Source organism: Danaus plexippus, chromosome Z (genome assembly GCF_018135715.1).
Source record: "Danaus plexippus chromosome Z, MEX_DaPlex, whole genome shotgun sequence".
NCBI classification, from domain to species: Eukaryota; Metazoa; Arthropoda; class Insecta; order Lepidoptera; family Nymphalidae; genus Danaus; species Danaus plexippus.
This window is the reverse complement of record NC_083559.1, coordinates 9,587,387-9,608,947: the sequence shown is the minus strand read 5'-3', so window position 1 is coordinate 9,608,947 and position 21,561 is coordinate 9,587,387. Positions and strand designations below refer to the sequence as shown.

Below are 21,561 nucleotides of genomic sequence, written 5' to 3'. Positions count from 1 at the left end.
TGCATTTACTAAAGAATTTACGAATATACTAAAGGAGAAATATGTTTTGCAACCTGAATTTATCAACCATGTTATTATTTATTACTATTTCTTTATATAGCTATATACATATTCTATGAAATTTATTAGTAAGATTAATTTCCCGATAATCTCTATGCAAAGACATCAATATTTTTACGAGAAATCGATTTGCAAAAAATATTTTTAAAACTTAGAAAAGAGAAATGAACTAATTTTACTAGTTATATTGAGTATTCTAAGATTTTTAGTATTTACTTTTAAGATTTTCAGTTTAGGTTAGTTTTCTATATAAAGTTAACTAGTAGGAACAAAAAATATCTTATAGCTTCTAAAATAATGAGCCACTAATCAGAGTTTTATATTGGGTACAAAATAGGTACTAGTTAAATGATAAAATTTAACTAATATATTTGATAATATTTCTTGGAATATATCTACTAAGTGGATGAAGTGCAGTTACTGTATAAGATGAATAGTATATTGATTGTAAATAGACCAGGTTTAATTAATAAACGGGCGGCAAATATATAGCTTCACCCGTGACGATAGTATTCCGATTTCGAGAGAAATTCCTATGTATAATATCTTAGAAGTCTTCGTTAAATTTAGGTTTCTATGAACCAATATTTGTACGACTTGGTTTTCACTTAAATTATAAATTAATAACACTTGCTAGTTGTGTATTTATAAGGGTGAGTGGTGAATTGAAAATCATAGTCATAATTTTATTTTATTTTATTCTTATTTTGAATTTATTTGATTGTAGGAACTTACTTTTATTTTCCTTGAGAACGATGAAATATGTCTTTATTGAGACATTTTTATTTAATTATCTCTTATTACCTACATATTTATATAAAAACAGAGATGTTTAAGCCAAAAAAGAACACCGATCCAAGAAGTCGACAAATTTTTAGAACTATAAACTAAATTAAATATAATATGCTGATGAAGTTATGTCAAAAGCTAGTTAACAGTTTGTAAAGAGTTGATAATATAAGAAACAGTAACTGCATATTAATCAGTACCACCTTTATATTATTTTCTTAGTCATGCTTTGGTTAAATTTTAACGAACCTTTCTCTCTCCGTTGATTACTCGCTAGTTTGCTTTTTAGATTGCAATGAAAAAATATATGTTCTTTGTTTTGGGTGAATATTTTTTTATTCATATTACTCCTCTTAATACTTTGATGCGATTTTGATGTAACATTTTTATTACGATATTGTTGGTCCCAAGAATTTATATTTTATAAAATCATATTTGATATGGGAAAAAAATTCTTAGTTTCACTGAGGAATACAATGCTTTTATTCAAGGATGGTTCACGTTGTGTCTCGGGAGAGAACCTTTCAAACCCCGAGAAGGATCGGTGCCTTTTATGGTAAGATTATTATATAAATGCAAGACAGAGAGTTATTGAATCTATACTTACGTTTAGCTTAAAATATCGAACGTAAAAATTATTTACATAAGAAACCATTTAAGTTCTCTTTACATATGTATGGATTATGACCAAAACAGGGTATAGAATAATCGTTATATTGTTTTTTTTTTTTAAACTGGTGCAAACACACCATTATTATGTATTTTTTATATATAAAGAACAAATTAAATATAAAAATATATCTGGAACAATGAATGAAAGTATCGGGTTGTACATTTTAATCTAATTCTAATCTAAAAGTTCACCATTATGTTTTTAGATGTAACGGATAACACAGTAAAATTTATTTTGTTCTTTAAAATAATTGTGTCCGAAATAACTAAATATAAACATTTAAATTTCAAATAAAATCAAAATGTTTATATGACACATCGAGTTAAAAGGATTTAGTTATAAGTGCACTGGAATAAGTTATGCGGCATAATTATCTTCTCTGTGAATATGTTTGAGTACAGAACTAACGACCGGGTGACTGTTAATTCAAAACTTGTTGATTATCTTTATTTTAATATTGTCTTAGTTTTCTGATCTATTTCTTGACTATTATAGATAGAATTTTTACCTCACCATATATTTACATGAGTTGATTATAGTTATAAAAATGACCGTTGTAAAAACGTTTCTTGTAACCGTAATGGGCATTTTATTAAAATTGTTTAATTAAACCATTCAAACACACAACAACATAACAAAAGTGAAGTGCCTTTGATTAAAAAAATCATTGAAACGTGGAGATTGTTATCATAGATGTAAAATTTAAACATCACGAAATAAGAGTTTTGTTTTGTAATGAATGAATTTTATTAAATGTTCAGCCTCCATCGCCATTTAAAATCCTATTGATTTATGAATTAACAGACAGACAATTATGCCATAGACCATATAAGTTTAAAAAAAAATTCAATAATCTGAGTGTCTTCAGTTTACATTTAGAGTAGTTTTAATATATCTTTTTGTCTATTTAGAGGTAATTTTTAGGATGTGATTAATTTTGTACAACACATAAAACACAAGCATTTCAATTCCGTAATATTCTCCATAACATCTCTAACACATTTTAAGTTCTCTCTCAGTACGAGAATTGTGAAGCCACAGAGATTGTAAAACGCTATCTGGTTTAAGTGTTAAATGTATATAGATTATAGATCTTTAACTTATCTTTGTTATCAGGGAAATTTGTTAATTATATTGTTTGAAATCACATAACAACTAATCTAAACTTGTTTTGAGTCTTTTAATATGTCCGTTAAAGTATGAAATCTACCTATATTTTTAAATAATGAAAATGTAAAGTGTAAATTCCGAATCCTTATCATCTGTAGTGAAGTTGCGTTTCCCATTTTATATAAAGAATATCTAGACCAATGTATATTTTACGATAGCCAACGCAAACCGGGAAGATCTATTATTTGCTTGAATAATTCGACCATTAATTATATTAGATAATACACTTACTAAATTAGATGCCTTATTTAATCAATTAACCTATCTGAATTAGAAACACATTAGCTGTTAATAACAGTAGTTGTCTAATTACTAATCATAGTAATAACTCGCTGTGAAATGTTGAAATTATTACATAAACGTCTGTTCTAAGTTACTACCTGTATATGTAGGTTTATCTAATAAAGCTTGTAATTAAAAGGACGTAACAAGCATTTAAACTAGTCGATGTATGTATATTTTCCCACTTTTGCCCCTCAAAGTCAGTAGAATAACTTCGACTGCTATATCAAGCTAAGTTATTTGTAAAATTTTATTTTTACATGGCAGGCAAATTTAACTCACATGTTCATCACTCTAACTACAATTTTGCACGTAGTAGCAGTAAGACTTTTTTTCTACTTATGGTTATAACTAATATTAATATCATTAATTTCATAGGTGTACTTCTTATCCCACTATCGCGGCATTTGTATGGGCACTCTCGTATCTCGAACAGCGGTGTTAACAGCGGCTGTTTGCGTCGTGAACCCGGCAATCCCATACCACGACACTCGCCCTGTCAATGTGATCACCGCAACCTATTATAGACACCCGCGGCGCGGCATTAGAGTGCAAGTTACGAAGATAATCATACCCAAACGTGAGTACTAAATCCAATGAAGATTATCTGACTTGCTCACAGCAGAGACCGTAATTAACGTGTCTAAGTACTCTTGCCTTTATTACTGCTTTCTACAGGTTCTCTTTCTTAAACCTTTTGGTTAATGTAGTCCATAATTTAATAATCTTTATATAATTTGGTTGCTTTTTAATAAGAGGATACTTAGTCTAATGTAGACGAGTACAAGTTTACAATATATATAAGTTTTATATAATTTTTTTGCCTCACAAAGTAATTAAAATTGATTTTTAATGAATCAAGAATTATTTTGAGTAACTATGCGGTTACCTTTTCTATGAGTAACATAAAGCAATTGAAGGAAGTACTTCGTCTTCATGAACTGCGAAAAATTGACAAGAGCGCTAGAGCGTAGTAAAATATTAAAATTTAAGGAGTATATTGTTCGAATATTTGATATGCGAGTGACTTTATAGGAATAGAACAGAAATTATAGAATTCCTAATATTTTTTCGACTAGAAATTTCCACGCTAAATAATATTTAACTGGCGTAGTTGTGGGAATTCAGTTTTAGGATTTAATCAAAATAAGGAGTGGTTAATACTTTATATTTTCTGACTATTCTGTATAAAGCCTTGTAAAAACGAACGATTAAAAGAAATATAGCAACTTTACAATTTTTTTTTATTTACAATCATGTTACACAAAACAATAGCACACTGAGAAATATTTTCAATTATTGTAAAAAATCTAATTAATTTGACTTACTAAGATGGAATTGCTATTTTAAGTATAGGTAATAATATATGTGACAAATATTTAAGGCGAAGTTCAGATAACATAACATTTGCATAACATAGCCACGCTTAGCTAGCAGTTTATTAAAAAAAAATGTGTTATAGATATGAAATACGTTCCATATCGAATTAGAAATATTTGTATTATAAAAATTTTGCCAAGATATATGCGTACGTACATGCGTAAATGATTATATCAATTTAATAATATGTAATTTTAAAGTTTTTTCTTTTTCTGTTTCATTATGAAACATTTTTATTAGGTTCCTAAATTATTATACTATAAATATAGTCATGCAGCTTATTTTTGCCATTTGAACTTTAGCGACGTAATATATTAAAATATTACCGGTATTCGTATCAGAATTGTTTAAAACAATCGTTATTAATGCCTCATCGTAGAAGCTGATTTACAATTGCTAGATAAATAAATTGAAAGTATCACACTCAATAAGCACCCCATTGGTGTTGCTATTAAAGTACTTTTTTAAATTAATTTAGATGGCTCTCAAAAGCTAAGTTCCTACTCGAAGTTAAAACATATTAAAAATGGGGCAATAGGAAAAAATACAATTTTGAAAATACATTTAAGTATTCTGAAGTGAAGACTATTGAGACGTTATTACTTTTTGAGTCTTAATTAATTTTATAACATAAGGTGAATAGTTTCTAAAGTAGTTTTTACAATAAATTATTATATAATAAATTAAAACACTAGAGAGTATAAATAACCTTAACAGTGACACAAGTAAGCTTCATAACTTACCTACGTTTTGAGAAGGTTGTTAGGTTGTGACTAAACGTCATATAAGGTCCAAGAGTTTCGAAATCCTTTCAAAGTAACAACATGAAGAGGGCTAATGAGTAGTTCTGAGGGCTAATGAGTAGTATTTGAAACTTATAAATTAAGTAAGTTAGTTCCCGTATATTTCTTAGAAGTTGCTGTTAAAAGATGTTGATTTAATTTGAAAAAGCTAGGGCGTTTAGTGTGAATATAGTAGTTATTTTTACTGAATTTTAAAGAAGAGCGCACACAAGAACAAACTAATATAAAAATTAATATTGACTCAACAATAAGCTGAAAAATATTAAAGTCATCTTGGGCTCTAATTAAAAATTAAAAGACAGGTTTAAAATTTTCTATTTGAAGTTTTCTTTTTTATAATGTTAAATGCTAGCTTATATGAATTTTTTAACATGCTTCATAAGCAAAATATAATTTAAATATACTGGTAATATTTAAATGTTTCTAGTATCCAACGCTACCGCTGAACGAGCTTATATGATTCAAGAAGCACCCGCCGTATTGTTACTGGCGCGTCAAGTACCGGATGTTTTAGCAGAAATTCCGCTTCGTGCTCTCCAGATAGACTACAATGGTGAAGAAATATTGTCACTACATGAGGAATGCTTAGCTGTGGGCTGGCATTTCTTCTACAAAGGGGTGAGTTCTTGACCCTTACTATATGTTGGATTTCTTGTTACGATACGTAGCATGTATGTATTATATATTCAATTCTCACTCGGTATTCACTACTATTTATACAATAATTGATTACTTTAAAAAATGTGTATAAAATTTAAAATTATGTGGAGTATATTTACAAAAAACAATAGTATCTATATTGGAATGATAAAGTGCATACAGAATTACTAGCTGTTACGCGCGATTCCGTCTGCCTAAGAAAAATAATAAGAAAATATGACGAAACTTTAAAGACCCGTATGCGCCCTGCCCCCCACTCGCACGTTATTATTTCGGGATGGTCATTCGGGATCATGAAAAAGGTATCCTAAGTTACTTTTTAATACATCAGCTACCTGCCAATAAGTCCCGTTAAACGCGGTTCAGCCATTTTAGATATTAGCCGAAATAAACTTACACTCGTATTGTCTTTACATATATATATAAAAATAGGGGTTAGTGATAAAAAATTTAGGGTTGTATGTATTTTTTGATGCCACATTATAAAAAAATAAAAACAAAAAATTTCGTTGAAAAATTAAAAAAAAAAAGTTTAAGGGTGAACAACCCTTACTTCAAGGAGTATGAAAACTAGATGTTGGCCGATTCTCAGACCTACTCAATATGCTCACAAAATTTCATGAGAATCGGTCAAGCCATTTCGGAGGAGTACGGGAACGAACATTGTGACACGAGAAATTTTTATATAAGATTTTCTTCAAATATGCAGTGACTCATGAGGGCTGCAAAGTAGAGTTTATTTAAAAAGTTGACTAATACATTAATGCTACATTTATTTTAGTACACATCCGACATTTGAGATCTCCTCATTGTCATTTTTTTTTAAAACCATCAGAATTAAACAATTATACTACTCTGCCATTCAGGAGAGTAAAACTCGCGAACCATCGCGATTTTAGTATTTTTTTTTATTATGCCAAACGATTGGAAATGCATACTGACAGGTGATCAAAAAAATATCTGAGAACGTTATAATTTAAAAATAATCTTGTTGGCACTAACTAAGCTCTAAAGCGTGATTTTAATTTCTCAGAACAAAGAAATTGTTAAAGGTGTAATGCTATTGTATTTTAAAGGATAATACCCAAATCTTTTCTAATTCCGAAGGAGTATTTCAGTCTTTCTAAAGTCATCCTTTTTCATTTATTAATAAAGTTACTATAGTTCGTTTGTTTTATTGCAAATATATTTTTGGTAAATTAAATCGAGCGTTTTCTAACTTTCGAGCTTCATTCGAATGAAATGCTGTCCAATTAATCTGTTATCTCTATTGGATTTGATTTTCATTTATAATTCTTTTTATATATCAATTTTACATAGCATTTTTAATTTGATTTTACAACTTTTTCAATTTTTTTGATGCTCTTGAAGTAAAATACCTTTTTTTTTAATTCTTTTTTTACAAAAATTTCATTTGTATTTATATTTTTTTTATATTCAATTACTTTTACTGTTTTTTAAAACGTTGCATACAGTCTTCTAAATGAAGAGGGCCATAACAATAATTTAAAACATTTTTTGCACGTATATTATAACTATACAACTATAATTATCAAATATTTTTAATTTACATGGATACCTCCTCTAGTGATTTCACTCATATATTAACTTAATTATCTTATACAAATCTATTATTTGAAATAATAGACAACTACAACTAACTAACTACAATGAACTTCCGTCTCGTCTGCCTCGTCTGCCCGTGATCACGGTTGCTGCAAAGTAACCGAAACGTCGGGATTATGTAGTTTTTTAAATAATAAAATCCGCGTAGTAAATCCGAATAATACTAGTTTCATTTATATGGAAAATTATTTCATACCTTCTCAATAATTTCTCACATCGTACAATTTATTAATTCTCCAGACAACATATTGATATGACATTATTTAAATTTAAATAAAAATGTCTATTAACATTTGAATATATAAGCATTTCAATCAATGGTGAAAGATTATACCTACAGTAATTTTAGAGCTTTTCCTCAAGAAACCACTTACTATTAAAAGTACTTCAACATGAGTATATTTCAAAAAATAGTAAAATACTATAAAAGTAACTTCATAGTCTAGTCTAGTCTAATTGTTTTATATTAAAGAGAAACCAGATCTTACATATGTTTTTTTTTTTATTTCAAACAAATTATTTATGCAAAGAGATTATTAAATTTTACCTCAACCAGTATTTCCTTTGATCGTATGACTCGGCGGAATAGTAAAACTTATTGAGTTATTAAAATGAAATCGAAATGGAGATTAAACCAAAGACTTATTTATTATATCAAACTATATTTATGCATTTGAGTTTGTAACTAAGGCCACTTCCAACTTAAAACGGGTTAACAAATTTAGACCAATTGTACAGTGTTAGTTCGTCGCGATAGCAACGTTACTGGAGATAAAATAAAAATATGAGGTAATCGGTCTACCAGATGATTAGAAGTATAATTATTAAATAAAATTTTAATTACTTTCACACCCATCGGGTGAATCTTCTAAAATATACACAAAAGAAGTGAGCTTAAAGGTTTCGTTTAGTTCCGTTTTTTCGGTTTGAATCAAAATCAATCCAAATCCATCTATTGCATATTAAACAGTCAAACAGTTTCAGTATTTTTAATATAGCTACGATACATGCAGCTGACAATTCATGTTCTCATAAAATGAATAATGCAACGACGAAATGCAATATATCGGTTAGGAATTGAAATTGCGATAAGTATTAACGAAATACCTAAAGCAGCCAAATGAATGTATTTGTTAATTAGACAAAGCCGTGCTGTGTATTCTCATCTGCGAACTAATGAAATAACAGACATAATTTTATAACCTCACATACAAACAATGAACAAAGACCAACGCAATAAATGCATGCCAGCTTGTCAATTACGTTGAATAACTTTATTGAGCGGTCTGGAGAAGTATGCATCTCGTTACATGTATATAATGGTCTAATTGACAGACGATAGTCAAGTTCGTTGTAACAAGCATGACACTAAAAATAGCTGTTTTTCTATCATGGTTACAAAATATTAGTTGGTATAATTGCCTATCAGCGTAATTGGTTATTTGTTATATGTTATTTTATGTTTTGAGCTAGAGCTTGTTAAATATTAAAGAGTATTGCTTACAGAACAGAATAAATAAGATATATCATAAGAATTACAGTCGTTTCTCGATGTATGTTCGATCATTAATAATGAATTAATTTACCAGCACGCTCAGGTGTAGCGGTTATGACCGGGCCGCGGGTATGAGAGAATAATTGATGTACAAATTGGAATTACCAATTAAAAATCTATTCTCTACTATTATGTTTTTTCTTAACAAAATTCTCATGACACGAACCTACCACTTGCAACTTATATAATAAATTAATATAACAAACCAGTATCTAACTACGGCTAGTTGACCTAGGAAGTGGTTGACGCTTTGTTTTAGTTTTGGTGTGTATAAATCTGTTTCTGTTGTTTAAAATTTTTAATTAACACAACGCCGTCTGGTCTAAAGTTTGTTTAGCTTTTAATTGAATAACTAAAATTAGCACGCCATTCATTCGAAAATTTTTGGGTTTATAAAGTTTCACTGAAACCATTATTAATTAAAACATTAGAATGAAATATAATATGAAAACGTATTTAATTTGAAAAAGGTGTTATTGGAAATAATATTTTAATTTAAAAAACATTCTTCTGTATGTGAATATACTTGTATGTAGATGACTCAGGTTAACATTGGATTGATTTTAAAAATGACAATGACTTGTAGTATCGTTTTTTTTTTTAATTATGGATAAATTTATTAGAAATGTAGCGTTTTCTATATGAACAAACAAACTAGTTTCTTACTTTTTGAAAGTATTTTAACAATTCTTGCATATATTTGTGTTAATATACAAAAAATGCCATAAAAAAATATAATTTCAAAATTTGCTATATGACTTTTTAATGAGAAAACTCAATATTTTGTAACAAAAATTATCAAGTTGGCAGAGACAAAATATTAAATCTATTTAAACTTGGTTTTTAATTTTATAACTACTGGGAAGGGATTTTGGTTTTTAAATTTAGAAACATTTTTCAATTCCCTCGTCATAAAAGCATAATAAAACTTGAACGCTTTTATTTCATAACGGAAAAGTTACCTTAAAAGTTTAAAAGATAAAGACTTAAAAGTTAGTCCGAACTGTTTTAATTAAGTAAGGAGACATTTCTTTTTTATTGGAATTAAATTTCACCTTTCGTGTAATAGATATGAATTGTGAGAATACAATAAATCATCGAAAAGTCTGGACTTTTGAACAAACTTTGTCTTCGTAGATTTGCTGAAAATTTTTTCGCTGCATTGGGTTCTAATTTAAAGAGCCCTTCGAAATACTAAATAATAGAATTCTCTAATGAAGAAATGGTTGATATATATTTTTGGGCATCCAACATTAAAAAAGTTTTCAGTCCAAATAAATACATTAGTATCAATTAATTTTCAGTAATTCTAATAATTTTGAAACTAACAGTAAGAAAATTTATCTTTGATGCAGTCATTTAAATAAAATAGTTTTATATGTTTTGGAACCAAACTACATCACTGAAAGCATTTCTTTAAAACTAAATTATTTCCGTTAAAAAAGCCCTTGGTACTCAAAAATTAATTTGTTAATTTATTGATCTGTAAGTATTTTTTTTACATTAAACCCACACAGCAAATAAAGAACAACAAAGGATACTTATAAACATAAGAAAATATTTCTTTAGAATGATTGTCAGAAACAGTAAGAAATTTAAAAGAAGTTAAGTAGACAATAATAATCTTTAAAAAACAGGGACATCAAAATCTACAGATATAATATAATACCTATATTTTATTAAAATCTTAAATTATTTACAGGACAAGATATATCCGACAAATAAGTTCCTTCTACAACGCCAAGTCCGCACTCAGTATCTTGTTATAGCCAAGAAGAACGTTTGGTGCAACGCTATAAAGCTCAGATTTCAAAAGGCCATGGCTAATCTTGGGTATATGGGAAACTTTGATAAGACTGCAACCGTTTGTCTCAAAGATGTATGAATCTAATATTTTTTTTTTTATGAAAATTGTTTATTGAAAAGGAGATTACAATGATAACTTTTTTCTAGCCCGAAAGGGAAGCACAGCCCTGCCATGTAAGTTTTGTATATTTTATTAAACAATGAAACATGTATTCGAAAAAAAAACATTTATATAATATCCAAATACTATATGCATTCATTATCTCAGATGCCATTAGTTAATCTTTTTCAAATCATGATTTTTGAAGAAGTCTCTTAAGACGTGAACACTGATATATATTATATGGAAAGGGCATGTATGGTGCACCATTGATCTGCAACGGTAAGGCGGTGGGTATGCTTATGGCACCAGACGCACAGTGGTCCAATTGCACAGGTTTTACAAGCCTCTTCAACATCTTTAAATCCGATCATATATCTTCATATATGAACTGTATTAGTTCGTAAGTATATCGAAAGTTTCATACATATTTGTCGAATTTTTTCATACGTATTTGTCGAATTCAAAGAGTTCTCGTTAATTTAATGAAAGTAAAAACTTAAATAAAATTAAGATAACATTAAGGTTGTAACATATTTTTTAACAAAGAACTATAAACTTAATGTCTCTGCAGTTTACTAAATTACTTTAAAAAATAGGTGCTTTTAAAATTTTTCATAATGACTACACACAACTATGAACTCATAACATTAACATTAAATCTCTAACGCAGGTGCTTGGCACATGCACGCTTCGAGCATAATTCATTTGTATTTTTCAAGCGTTCAAAATTCGTTTGTTTATTTAAATAAAATCAACCAGTTATTATTATTTGGTTAGTCGCATTTTAAAATAACACGGAATGATAAAAACTTCAGCTTTGACATAATTAAAGTTCCAGATAATATTTATTACTACTACAACTGCATATGAACTATAATAATATAAAAGTCCGCTCACAGAATCTGTATATATTCAAACTAAAGTTTTTTTTTGTCTGTTTTTTTTTTTTCATTTGGCACACGTGCATCCTGTTTTCGTTCTTAATACCAGGGTTGGACTCTTGTAGCAAATATAGTGACATGATTTTAAATTGAACGTTCTGTTCAGAACTTGGTTAACGTGATTTGTTATACTGCATTAATTAATATTCTATTTTATTAATTAGTGACGGTAATAAAATTGTTACAAGTAAATAAAATAAAACATGTCATGTACAGTTTATAATTTATGTTACTTCCAATGTTCGTTAACAATATCATTTACCGCAACAAAATACATTCTATCTGAATTGTATTATGAATAATAACAGGTTGATGATTTTTGTTTACAATTAGTAAACATTAAGAATTACAACATTAAGAAATATTAAGCTCGCCTTTTTAATTAATCTCGTAACATAATTCCATTAATAATTTCGAGATCTTAAAGCAACACAGAATATTCTGTTTTAAAATTTTATAACGTATATACATATTACACTTCTAACTTACTGAGGCATAGCAATAATATACAAAAAAAGACACTACAATGTATTAACATTGGTTTATGGTATTTTAATATAATGGTGCAAGTACTTCTTTTCAGACTGTTTAAGCCAGAACTCGCAATGAATTGGGAGAAGTTTAAAAATAGTTTGAAATACGCTGAAAACGATCCTCATTACGATTACTTGCCTGAAATGTACGACAAGGTTGTCTTCAGCTCGAGCAGTTCTGAAGAGACATGAAATGTTTATTAGTACATTGCTAAATATTTTAAATAAAATAAACGTCTCACTTATCTATGTTTTTTTTTGTTATTTAGAACATTCTCATCATAATTCCCTAATATTGTTTCTACCAATGAGTAAGAGAGCCGGTTGCTCTTTCCCTGTTTCCACCATTTCCTGCCATCATCTTATTCCCAACCCTGCCTCTTCCTCAACAACTGAGGTTGGCAACGCATCCGCAACATATCTTATGTTGCGAATGTCCATGGGCGACGGTGACTACTGCACATCAAGTAGGCCGTCTGCTTGTTTGCCACCTTTCTAATAAAAAATATCCAATAGCAGCAATCTTAAAGCGCAATAAAAGTGAATCTTTTTGAGTTAGCATTTCTTTGAAAATTGTGCAAAAATTTTCGATGTCGGATATTAAAAAGCTCTAACTGATAGGATTCATTTAAACCTTTATTTATTTCTAATAAGCACCATTAATTAAAAAAAAACTGAAATAATTTTACTAATACTGTACCAGATTAAAATATCTATACCTAATAATAAAATGATGTTGTGTAGTCTTTACAATATTTATTTAATGCAAGTCTGTGCAGTGTATTGTACCAGTAAGTGCAGGTCTTAACACTTTTCGTCTCGTTGACTTCAGACGCTTGTTAATGTTCAGAGTCTCTTTCCTAAAGACTTTTTAAACGAGGCGACACCTGAGCGAGCTAATATACGACTCGAAGTGTGAGAAAATTGTATTTATTCGTCTTATTTAAATATAATGGAGCGTAAGAAATAATCTAGGCTCCCCTTACAATTAATTTCGAATGTGTATAATAGAGATTTAATTAATCTACTAGTATTTGTACTGCATCAAAAATAAAAAGGAGGTTATACATTTAACATAAGTACGTACATTTATATACGTAGGATGGCATGTATTGATCTTCCTTAAACAGAAAACCGATTTCCAGACCAGAATCAAGACTGATTATAAATTTCAATCCACTTTCCGTAATATATTAAACTATTTACATATTGGATGCATCTTTCAATACTTTCATTAATATTAATTTTAAATGATTGGTTTTACTTCTTAGTAGTCATGAGAAAAATTAAATGAGAGAAGCCGCCAGCAGAAAATGTCAGATTTTATATACTTGTTTCAATATTTCAGTGAGCGTATTATTTCTGTATACATGCAGTGAGTATCCTATGGAATCGGCTCTTAAAACGGTCCTTGCGGATAATAGAGCTTAGACAATCTACACTTCAAGAATAATAGATATCTAGGCCTCGAAACAAAACAAAGAACATCGTTAACTTAGAATTGGATTTCGATATCGAACCCTCTACTTAAATCAAGATTGGTATAGCAACGAGAACTGTCTCGAGTTAGGGTCACTAAAAATAATATATCCTTAGCCGTGAATGCTAATCTAATGTACGACTTACTTAATTACAGATAATAATATGAACTATCGTTAGTAATCCCTATTGACCAAAATACGACAGGAGGCCTATCGCCAGAACATTTGTAATCTGAGTCCAGAAAGAAATGTTTTGAGTTTACTTAGTCTCCAAAAAACTATTAGATATTAAGTAAATCTCGTAACAATGAAACACTAAATAAGTTTTGTAAAATGTTTTATCATGAACCAAAAGCAAAAAGTGTAAATATGACAGCAAAAGAAAAAAATTTAACGATTTTATTTTGAGCAGTTGAATTATAACTGACTATTATTGCATTATGACACCGGTCTCATCATAAATCTAGAACACTGATAACAAAAAAATATATATTAAAATTTGTATTAGTCAAACACTAAAGCAGTTTGAAAGTTTCTTGTATTGCTCAGATTGGTTCAACAAAATATTAAAAATATATGTTTTGTTGTTTGCAAGTGCTTCAAAATTCACAGAAAAATAATTATAATTATCAAATTGATTTGATGAATTACATTCCACCACAATCGAAATCACAACGGCTTTCTAATGTATTTTATTATCTAATGTAGCAAAGACAAGGCAATAGACAATATTTTATTTATTTCGTGGAAAAATAAAATCTTTTGGATTTATTTTCAGAAATATTTCGGTAATACAACTCCCACTTCCTCAATTCTCATTTATTTCTGAATATAATAATTTAATTAACCTTTTTCTATCACAATAAAGTCCATAAAGAAAAATCCATTGTATCCTATTTTATCAATGCAACAAGCGATTAAATTTTTTGTCTATTAATTGATAAAATATGAATCCCTCGTCCTTGAAATAATTTGTTTTACTAACAAGTGAGTAGTATTTAACAACGTACAAGTGTTGTCCTAATGGTACCCTTTACATAGTTGTGTAAATGGAATAAGTTAAATATATCTATAGTATTCGCATAGATCATAACGTAGATTTCTTTAAAAAAAAGTGAATTAAGCTACAGCACTAGACTGGTTAATATAATTTTGTAAAAATGTTGATTTTAAAAACATGCATAACAAAAGCAATTCATATTAATATAAAATATATAACTTCAATGAAATATCAGATGTGTCTAGTAACAGTTAACATTTGTCTAGTCACAGTTAACATTTGTCCCTTTTTCCTATTGTTATGTGCTAAAAGTCATTACTTGATGTTTTCGGCTGATAAGAATTCATTACATTTTATAGGAAATACGTGATTAGTCTAATAAATATTGTCGTAACCTCGCTTAGCATGGGTAATGTGAAAAAAAATTTCAAACATATTCTTAACCTTTGCAATAATTATATGAATAACTTGCTCTACAAAAACACGGTAATCACGAAAACAACTTATTGAATTTGGTGTTATATAGCAGCCTTATATCTTTACACATGTCACCTTATGTCACATACACATACACATGTCACCTTATGTCACATACACATACGCATGTCACAATTTCAAAATCGCATGAATTGACGCAAGATACAAAAGACACGATTAGACCTTAGTAATCATAATCATAATGCATATTCCATTATTGAAGTAAATTAAAAACGCATGCACGCTAGCAAAGAATAAAACATGTATGTATATATTTGAATAATTTTATTATACACAGCTGTCACCACTGACATAAACAAAAAGTTTTTAATATACAATAATTATAGAAGGATTGGCAAATTCATTTAATATTTTAAACACTGGAAAAGTCTAAACAAAATAATGTCCATCTAGATTTATCTCGCTTCAATATATTTCTACAATATCTACAAGTGACATATTGTTGAAACGCCATATTAAATTCGTTATTTCGAAGGAAATAAACCTACGACTAATACAGTCTAAACTAGCTGATACTAGATCTAGATTTTATGAACGTCTATTCAGCGTTTTAACAATATATCGTCCCTATATACATTACATACATTTTAAAGCAAACTGGGTGTTTCATACGAAATTAATAACCAAATATAAATCATAAAATACATTATTTCATTAAATGGCTGAGGAATTTAACTTTGTTCGACATCTTAAGTGTTTTCATCCCCTTGTTATATTCACAAAATTATTGTTAAAGATAAAAAAAAGATCACAATTTTTTATATGTGATCGGAGAACTAAATAAACGTAATGTTCTCTAATTTGCAACCACGTTTTCGTTTAAGTGCATAATTAAACTATATTGAAAAAAAAAACAATTATTTTCGTCCATAAAGATAAATATTATCGAAAAATTGATGTCAAACGAAATATTTGGCTCTGATAACATATCTAAAGAAGTCAAGTTGAGGTTTTGCGCATTACAATAATTCGCTCAAATAAAAACTGATAAGTTATAAAAATAACGATGAGATATCTGATAAATGATAATTAAGAAAAAAAAAGTAACGAAATTTTGTATATAAATTTAAAAAAAGAACATTTCGAATTATTTACCTCTTAAAGAAGATATTCCTAATTACTCGTGGTTATATTCCGTAGTCCGTAGTCCAAAATTAATTGTGAATAAACCCATGCGATTGACAAATCTACTTTAAGTAGATCGAACAGATGGATTTTAAAACCATTTGAAGGCTGGTTATGAAAAACTAACACGTAGTCGTTAAATTAAAAATTGTAAAAGCCAAAAAAGATTGTTGACAAAAAATTAAATTCTCTTTAGAACTAAATAAATGAGCACATGTGTATTATTCAATAGAACTAAACGATGACTGTAAAACAAAGTTAATCCTTTAAGCCGATGAATGTTTAAAACAAGCTAAACACAGAATCTATGTCTATATAAAAATGTATATATATACGACAGTGTATAATTATACAACACTTAATAAATTATATGAACCGATGTACAAAACTGTCACAAAATACCATTCATTTGGACACAATTAACATTCTATGGAAAAAACAAGGGAATTTTTACGATGTAAAAAATCACAGGTTAAGGCTTTCCTGTAGGAATGTACTTAAACGATGTATTGTCAATATTATTAATAACATTAATAATAGCGAGAGCCTCATTTTTTCCGGCAAATGGTTATATTGTCACCAATATCAAACGTCTTTCCCTAAGTCCGGAGATGTACTATTGAAAGTGTATTCGGAACATCGGCTTTTTATTGTAACATATATTTTCATATTTTTTTTTTTTAGCTTTTATTTTTGCATGTTAATATAAAGTATGCAATTTCTTTTTTTATATTTCATCATTGCATTTCAGAAATATTACACGACTGCATATTTTATATACAGTAAGTAATGTGATGTACATTTTTGTATTCTACGACGTTATAGATGTCACCAAAGAAATTTATCTTTTATCTTATATGAAACTAGTAGGTTGACTAAGATTCTTACTAAAACTGATGTTCCAAATATTCCCTCCGTTATTTATTTGTATGATTTTTTTTTATTATATGTATATCATTAGACATAGCGGTATTGTATTTGGACGACTCCCGCAGTCTTTTAACTATAGATATATATATTTTTAATATAACACAAATAAAAACAGAAAGGATAAGAATATCAAGAAATTAAATTATAAGGGGTCTTTTAATTTTAAAGTAATAATATCGCATAGAAGTGTAGTTGGGCAAAACGTTAGCTGGTAACTTACTTGATGATGGACAGGATTCTTTAATTGTTGCTGTTATACGTACTTTAAAAAATTTGTTTATACTACATTATAAGCACTGGTGTTTGGCTGACTATTATTTTAATTTTTTCTGTATATTTCTCATAAATAGGATATTAATTTCTCTTATTAATAATTTCATGAAACATCAATACGTATGACATTCTTTATTACACACAGTTGTTGTATGTTTACATGAAGATAATCCCAATATATTCAATTTATAGCCAAAAAAAGCTGTTTCATATATATAATGAAAGTATTCTAGAATGAAACCAACTATTTAAATGTTCTTGATATCTTTTATATAACACATGTTGCAGAAAAATTTAAGTTCAACTATGGTTTCTGATTAATCTGAATAACAAATTGTCACAGTGATTTGGATAATTTATTTCAATATTCATAACAAAAATATAAATTCCGATGACTAAGCCCATCTTGTTTTTATTCAGCAAGACCCAAACTATTCCTCTATACGTTATCATTTATACATACATCTATAGATAATTCATAAAAAATGTAATTTTTTTTTTCTTATATAGTAAAATCGCTTTGGGAAGTTTGGTATCATAACATGTTATTATTAAAGAATAATGAATAGTATTAGAATGACGACCAACAATGCCAGTAGAACCCCGATTGCCGTCCATTGTCGTCGGTCTGGAACAGAAATGAAGACACATCAAGCTTCTTGACGTTTTAAACACACACACTCAAACACTCACACACACACACACACACACTTCATATTCTCGCATAAACTTCTTGAAATTCATGGAAAACGGAATGGAAGCTTCTCAGAATTTTACTTGGTTTTGATTTTTTTTTATCCTAAACTAGCTGTTACCCGCGACTGCGTCTGAATATAAACAATGAATTGTTTTTAACACGACAGTGATAACGCTTAATTTAACACTCTCTATTACATAGGCTCGTTGTAATCGGTTCAGCCATTTCAGAGATTATCCAGAACAAACAGACAGACAAAAATTGTTAAAAAAAACTTATTTTGGTATATGTATTCATATGAATGTAGTAAAAACGGTTATTTAAATATTACAAACAGACACTCCAATTTTATTTATATGTATATGTTTAGATGTCTTGATAATAATTATTTGGAATTCCAACCAACCATTGTTCATGTGCAACACCCTGGCGACCTTCTTCAGGGTTGAATCCAACTTTGAGTCTGCGTTTTCCAGTTCAGTGTTCAAATCATCTAGCATACTGAAAAAAAAAGTCAAATGTATAAAATGCAATTTTATAACCTGAATTGAATATCAAGTCTTGTAAAACTTTAAGTTAATTTACAGAAATACTAACACGGCCTGTTCATCCAATTCGATGCCGATTTGCTTGGAGACTGTTTTCAATGAACCGACCGAATTGCTTATTAGATGTAGCTGGTCGTCTTGCGACATCAGCATCTTGTCCTGGGCTGACATGACGTCATCCTCAAGGTAGCGCGTCGGGCTGGCGGATGGTAGGCGGCGGTAGTGGGGGTAACCAGGCAGCCGTGAACCCCAGGCCGCCCCACCAGCTCCTCCACTGTTCCCCCGGCTGGGGCTCTCTTCAGCCAGAAGCGGTTCCCTTGTACCATCCATTTCGTTGCGCTTATTCCCGATTACCACGCTTTTCATGAGCTAATTACATACAATATATATCGTTAATGTTTAATTGCCAGCTATTTAATTCAGCCTTATAAAATAAAAAAAATCATAGATGATTTACAATATAGAATTAAATATTATCAATCAAAAAGCTCGTGAAGACAATAGCAGCCTAATAATGTCAATAATTTTATTGTAGCTTCAACATTTCAATAATTAATTTTATACCTTCACTTCCTGCTTAGTTGCCTCTATGAATGTCCTTCTTTCGCTTATTTCCTTGTTGTCAATTTTAAACTTTGATGTATTCCTTTCTACAATACTTGCATAAATTTGTAAGGATATGTAGATTTCAATATGATTTTTAACATAGCGTGATTACGGTTAGTTAAGATTATTACCTGTAGTGATAATCTGGATTCTACAGTAATAAAGATAATAACCAGAACTAATAGTCATGCAAAAACATTACTATTTATAATTCAGTAATGTATTATGATTATTGTTAAAATGCTATGAACATGGAATATATATGATGAGGGTGTTATATAATATGTTAGTAAATATATATGTTTTTTATCAAAATTGTTATATCTAAAATAACAGCTGCTACCTGTATAAAGCTCGTTCGCTCCGTGAGGGGATGAGATAAGAACTAGATGCAATCAAAGGCTACGGTAAGCACAATAGATGCATACCAATAGATTGATAAATTGGTCTATCATTTGATAAATGCATCCAATCTGATATGTATGCTAAAAAGGATATTGATTGTGTCTTCAAGGTCTTCCAAGTCCCATTCGATGCTTCGTATAGCGTTCTTGAGTTCTGTCGAAGTCCACTCGGCTTCCGGGCTGTGAACTATAGGTGTACGAGTTACTTCCTGCCAGCGAAGATACAAACCGCGAGTCTTGTTCAACGCACGGAACACCTCACTAGAATAAATAATAAAAGTTATATTTAGTTGTGTCCCTAGCCTTATAATGTTTTTAATATTAATATCATATGCATATGCCAAACTGATTATGAATTAGATATTTTAATGAAATATAGATATACATAAATATTTTGATATTTATTAATCAAAATTAGTTTTAATAATGGCATCATCTTTAGTTTTAGTACTAGCAAAATCTTTTTTTTTTTCAATTAAAAATTGTGCAATAAATGTAGAGAACCTAAGACTGGTTGGTAAAAGAAAGATAATTCATATGTAATTAACATCAACCTTAACTTATTGTATAAGTTACATAAATTTGAAAAAAACTCAGTCAATAATTTAATATCCAAAATAAATCAGATATAAATTATTTTGTCTGTTTTAACAAGAGTACGAAGAATTTTTAAAATATGTATGGTTCATGTGGAGGACTGAATATATTTGACAATATATATAAACGCAAATAATAAGAGTAATAATTTTAAATGGGGTTCAGATTGAGAGTGTTATAATGATCACTGTTATGCATGAAACTAAGGTTCTTAGATTAATGATTATGGTCATTGGTAATTTTTTACTACTTAACATTACAATGACTTTCAAACATTCATCCCATACAACCATAACAGATGGATATTTCAAAGTAGTTGAAATATGGTAAAATATAGCATAGTAAAATGACTTAGTAAATTGAAAAACCATAGCTCAACTTGAATGTTTACTCACAAAGGACTTAGAATATCTGTAACTGTGATATGTTACACACATATTCAACAAACATTGATCTGATTCCTTAAATGAAGTTTTCATTTCTAATGATTAATTATATAAGCTCACTATTTAGTTTGTACTGAGACACAATAAAGATTTATCATTTGTAATGAAAATCTTCTAAGAAAACAGCCATCCCTTTTCAAAATTTAAAAAATATATATACATATCACATATATGTAGTAAATTTTAATTGTAATCAAATAATTAATTGAGCAATTGAAGCACTTGACACCAAATAAATCTAGAGCTTCTGCATCTCAATCAAAACATTACTTAAAGTAATAACATGTAGATACAAGTGGAAAATCGTGCAATTACACAATGAAGAAGCCTGAGCTCCCCTAGTTCTAAAAATAAACATACAATAGACCTCAACACTAACAATGTGATACACTTACTCTTTTACGACGTAGAAGGGATCTTCTAGAGTCATGTCAATTCAAAACTGTGTATCTGCGAGAGTTAAACGTGTCACGCTTCCTAGCGTACACAATCAATTTTGATAAACGGACACATTTCACAGCAAATGAAAACAAGATTTACACTGCCTATCCCAAAAAATATCGACGGCCAAATAA

The 21,561-nt window shown here is 29.0% G+C and overlaps 2 protein-coding genes across 2 annotated transcripts; one reads left to right on the top strand and one right to left on the bottom strand.

Moving 5' to 3' along the window:
- The first annotated feature begins 1,066 nt into the window (after positions 1-1,066).
- Positions 1,067-12,626, top strand: LOC116777561 (uncharacterized). The gene is made up of 8 exons (XM_032671182.2): positions 1,067-1,172; positions 1,341-1,405; positions 3,353-3,554; positions 5,585-5,775; positions 10,701-10,877; positions 10,952-10,978; positions 11,156-11,307; positions 12,432-12,626. The coding sequence occupies exons 1-8, from the start codon at positions 1,145-1,147 to the stop codon at positions 12,571-12,573; spliced, it is 984 nt and encodes a 327-aa protein (XP_032527073.2). The 5' UTR covers positions 1,067-1,144; the 3' UTR covers positions 12,574-12,626.
- A 2,981-nt stretch (positions 12,627-15,607) lies between these two features.
- Positions 15,608-21,560, bottom strand: LOC116777865 (syntaxin-6). Its single transcript, XM_061526003.1, has 6 exons — positions 21,382-21,560; positions 20,039-20,204; positions 19,498-19,593; positions 18,983-19,302; positions 18,792-18,886; positions 15,608-18,316 (listed from the first exon to the last, which is right to left on the bottom strand). The coding sequence occupies exons 1-6, from the start codon at positions 21,414-21,416 to the stop codon at positions 18,240-18,242; spliced, it is 789 nt and encodes a 262-aa protein (XP_061381987.1). The 5' UTR covers positions 21,417-21,560; the 3' UTR covers positions 15,608-18,239.
- Between the last annotated feature and the right edge of the window lies 1 nt (position 21,561).

What these genes read in the sequence shown, in the direction of transcription:
- LOC116777561 (XM_032671182.2), top strand. Translation starts at nt 1,145, where the DNA reads ATGAAAAAATATATGTTCTTTGTTTTGG. An exon ending in ATATATGTTCTTTGTTTTGG is followed by an intron (nt 1,173 to 1,340) that starts GTGAATATTTTT and finishes CTTTTATTCAAG; the next exon opens with GATGGTTCACGTTGTGTCTC. An exon ending in GAAGATAATCATACCCAAAC is followed by an intron (nt 3,555 to 5,584) that starts GTGAGTACTAAA and finishes AAATGTTTCTAG; the next exon opens with TATCCAACGCTACCGCTGAA.
- LOC116777865 (XM_061526003.1), bottom strand. Translation starts at nt 21,416, where the DNA reads ATGACTCTAGAAGATCCCTTCTACGTCGTAAAAGA. An exon ending in AAGACCTTGAAGACACAATC is followed by an intron (nt 19,594 to 20,038) that starts AATATCCTTTTT and finishes CAAATTTATGCA; the next exon opens with AGTATTGTAGAAAGGAATAC. An exon ending in CAACTAAGCAGGAAGTGAAG is followed by an intron (nt 19,303 to 19,497) that starts GTATAAAATTAA and finishes GTATGTAATTAG; the next exon opens with CTCATGAAAAGCGTGGTAAT.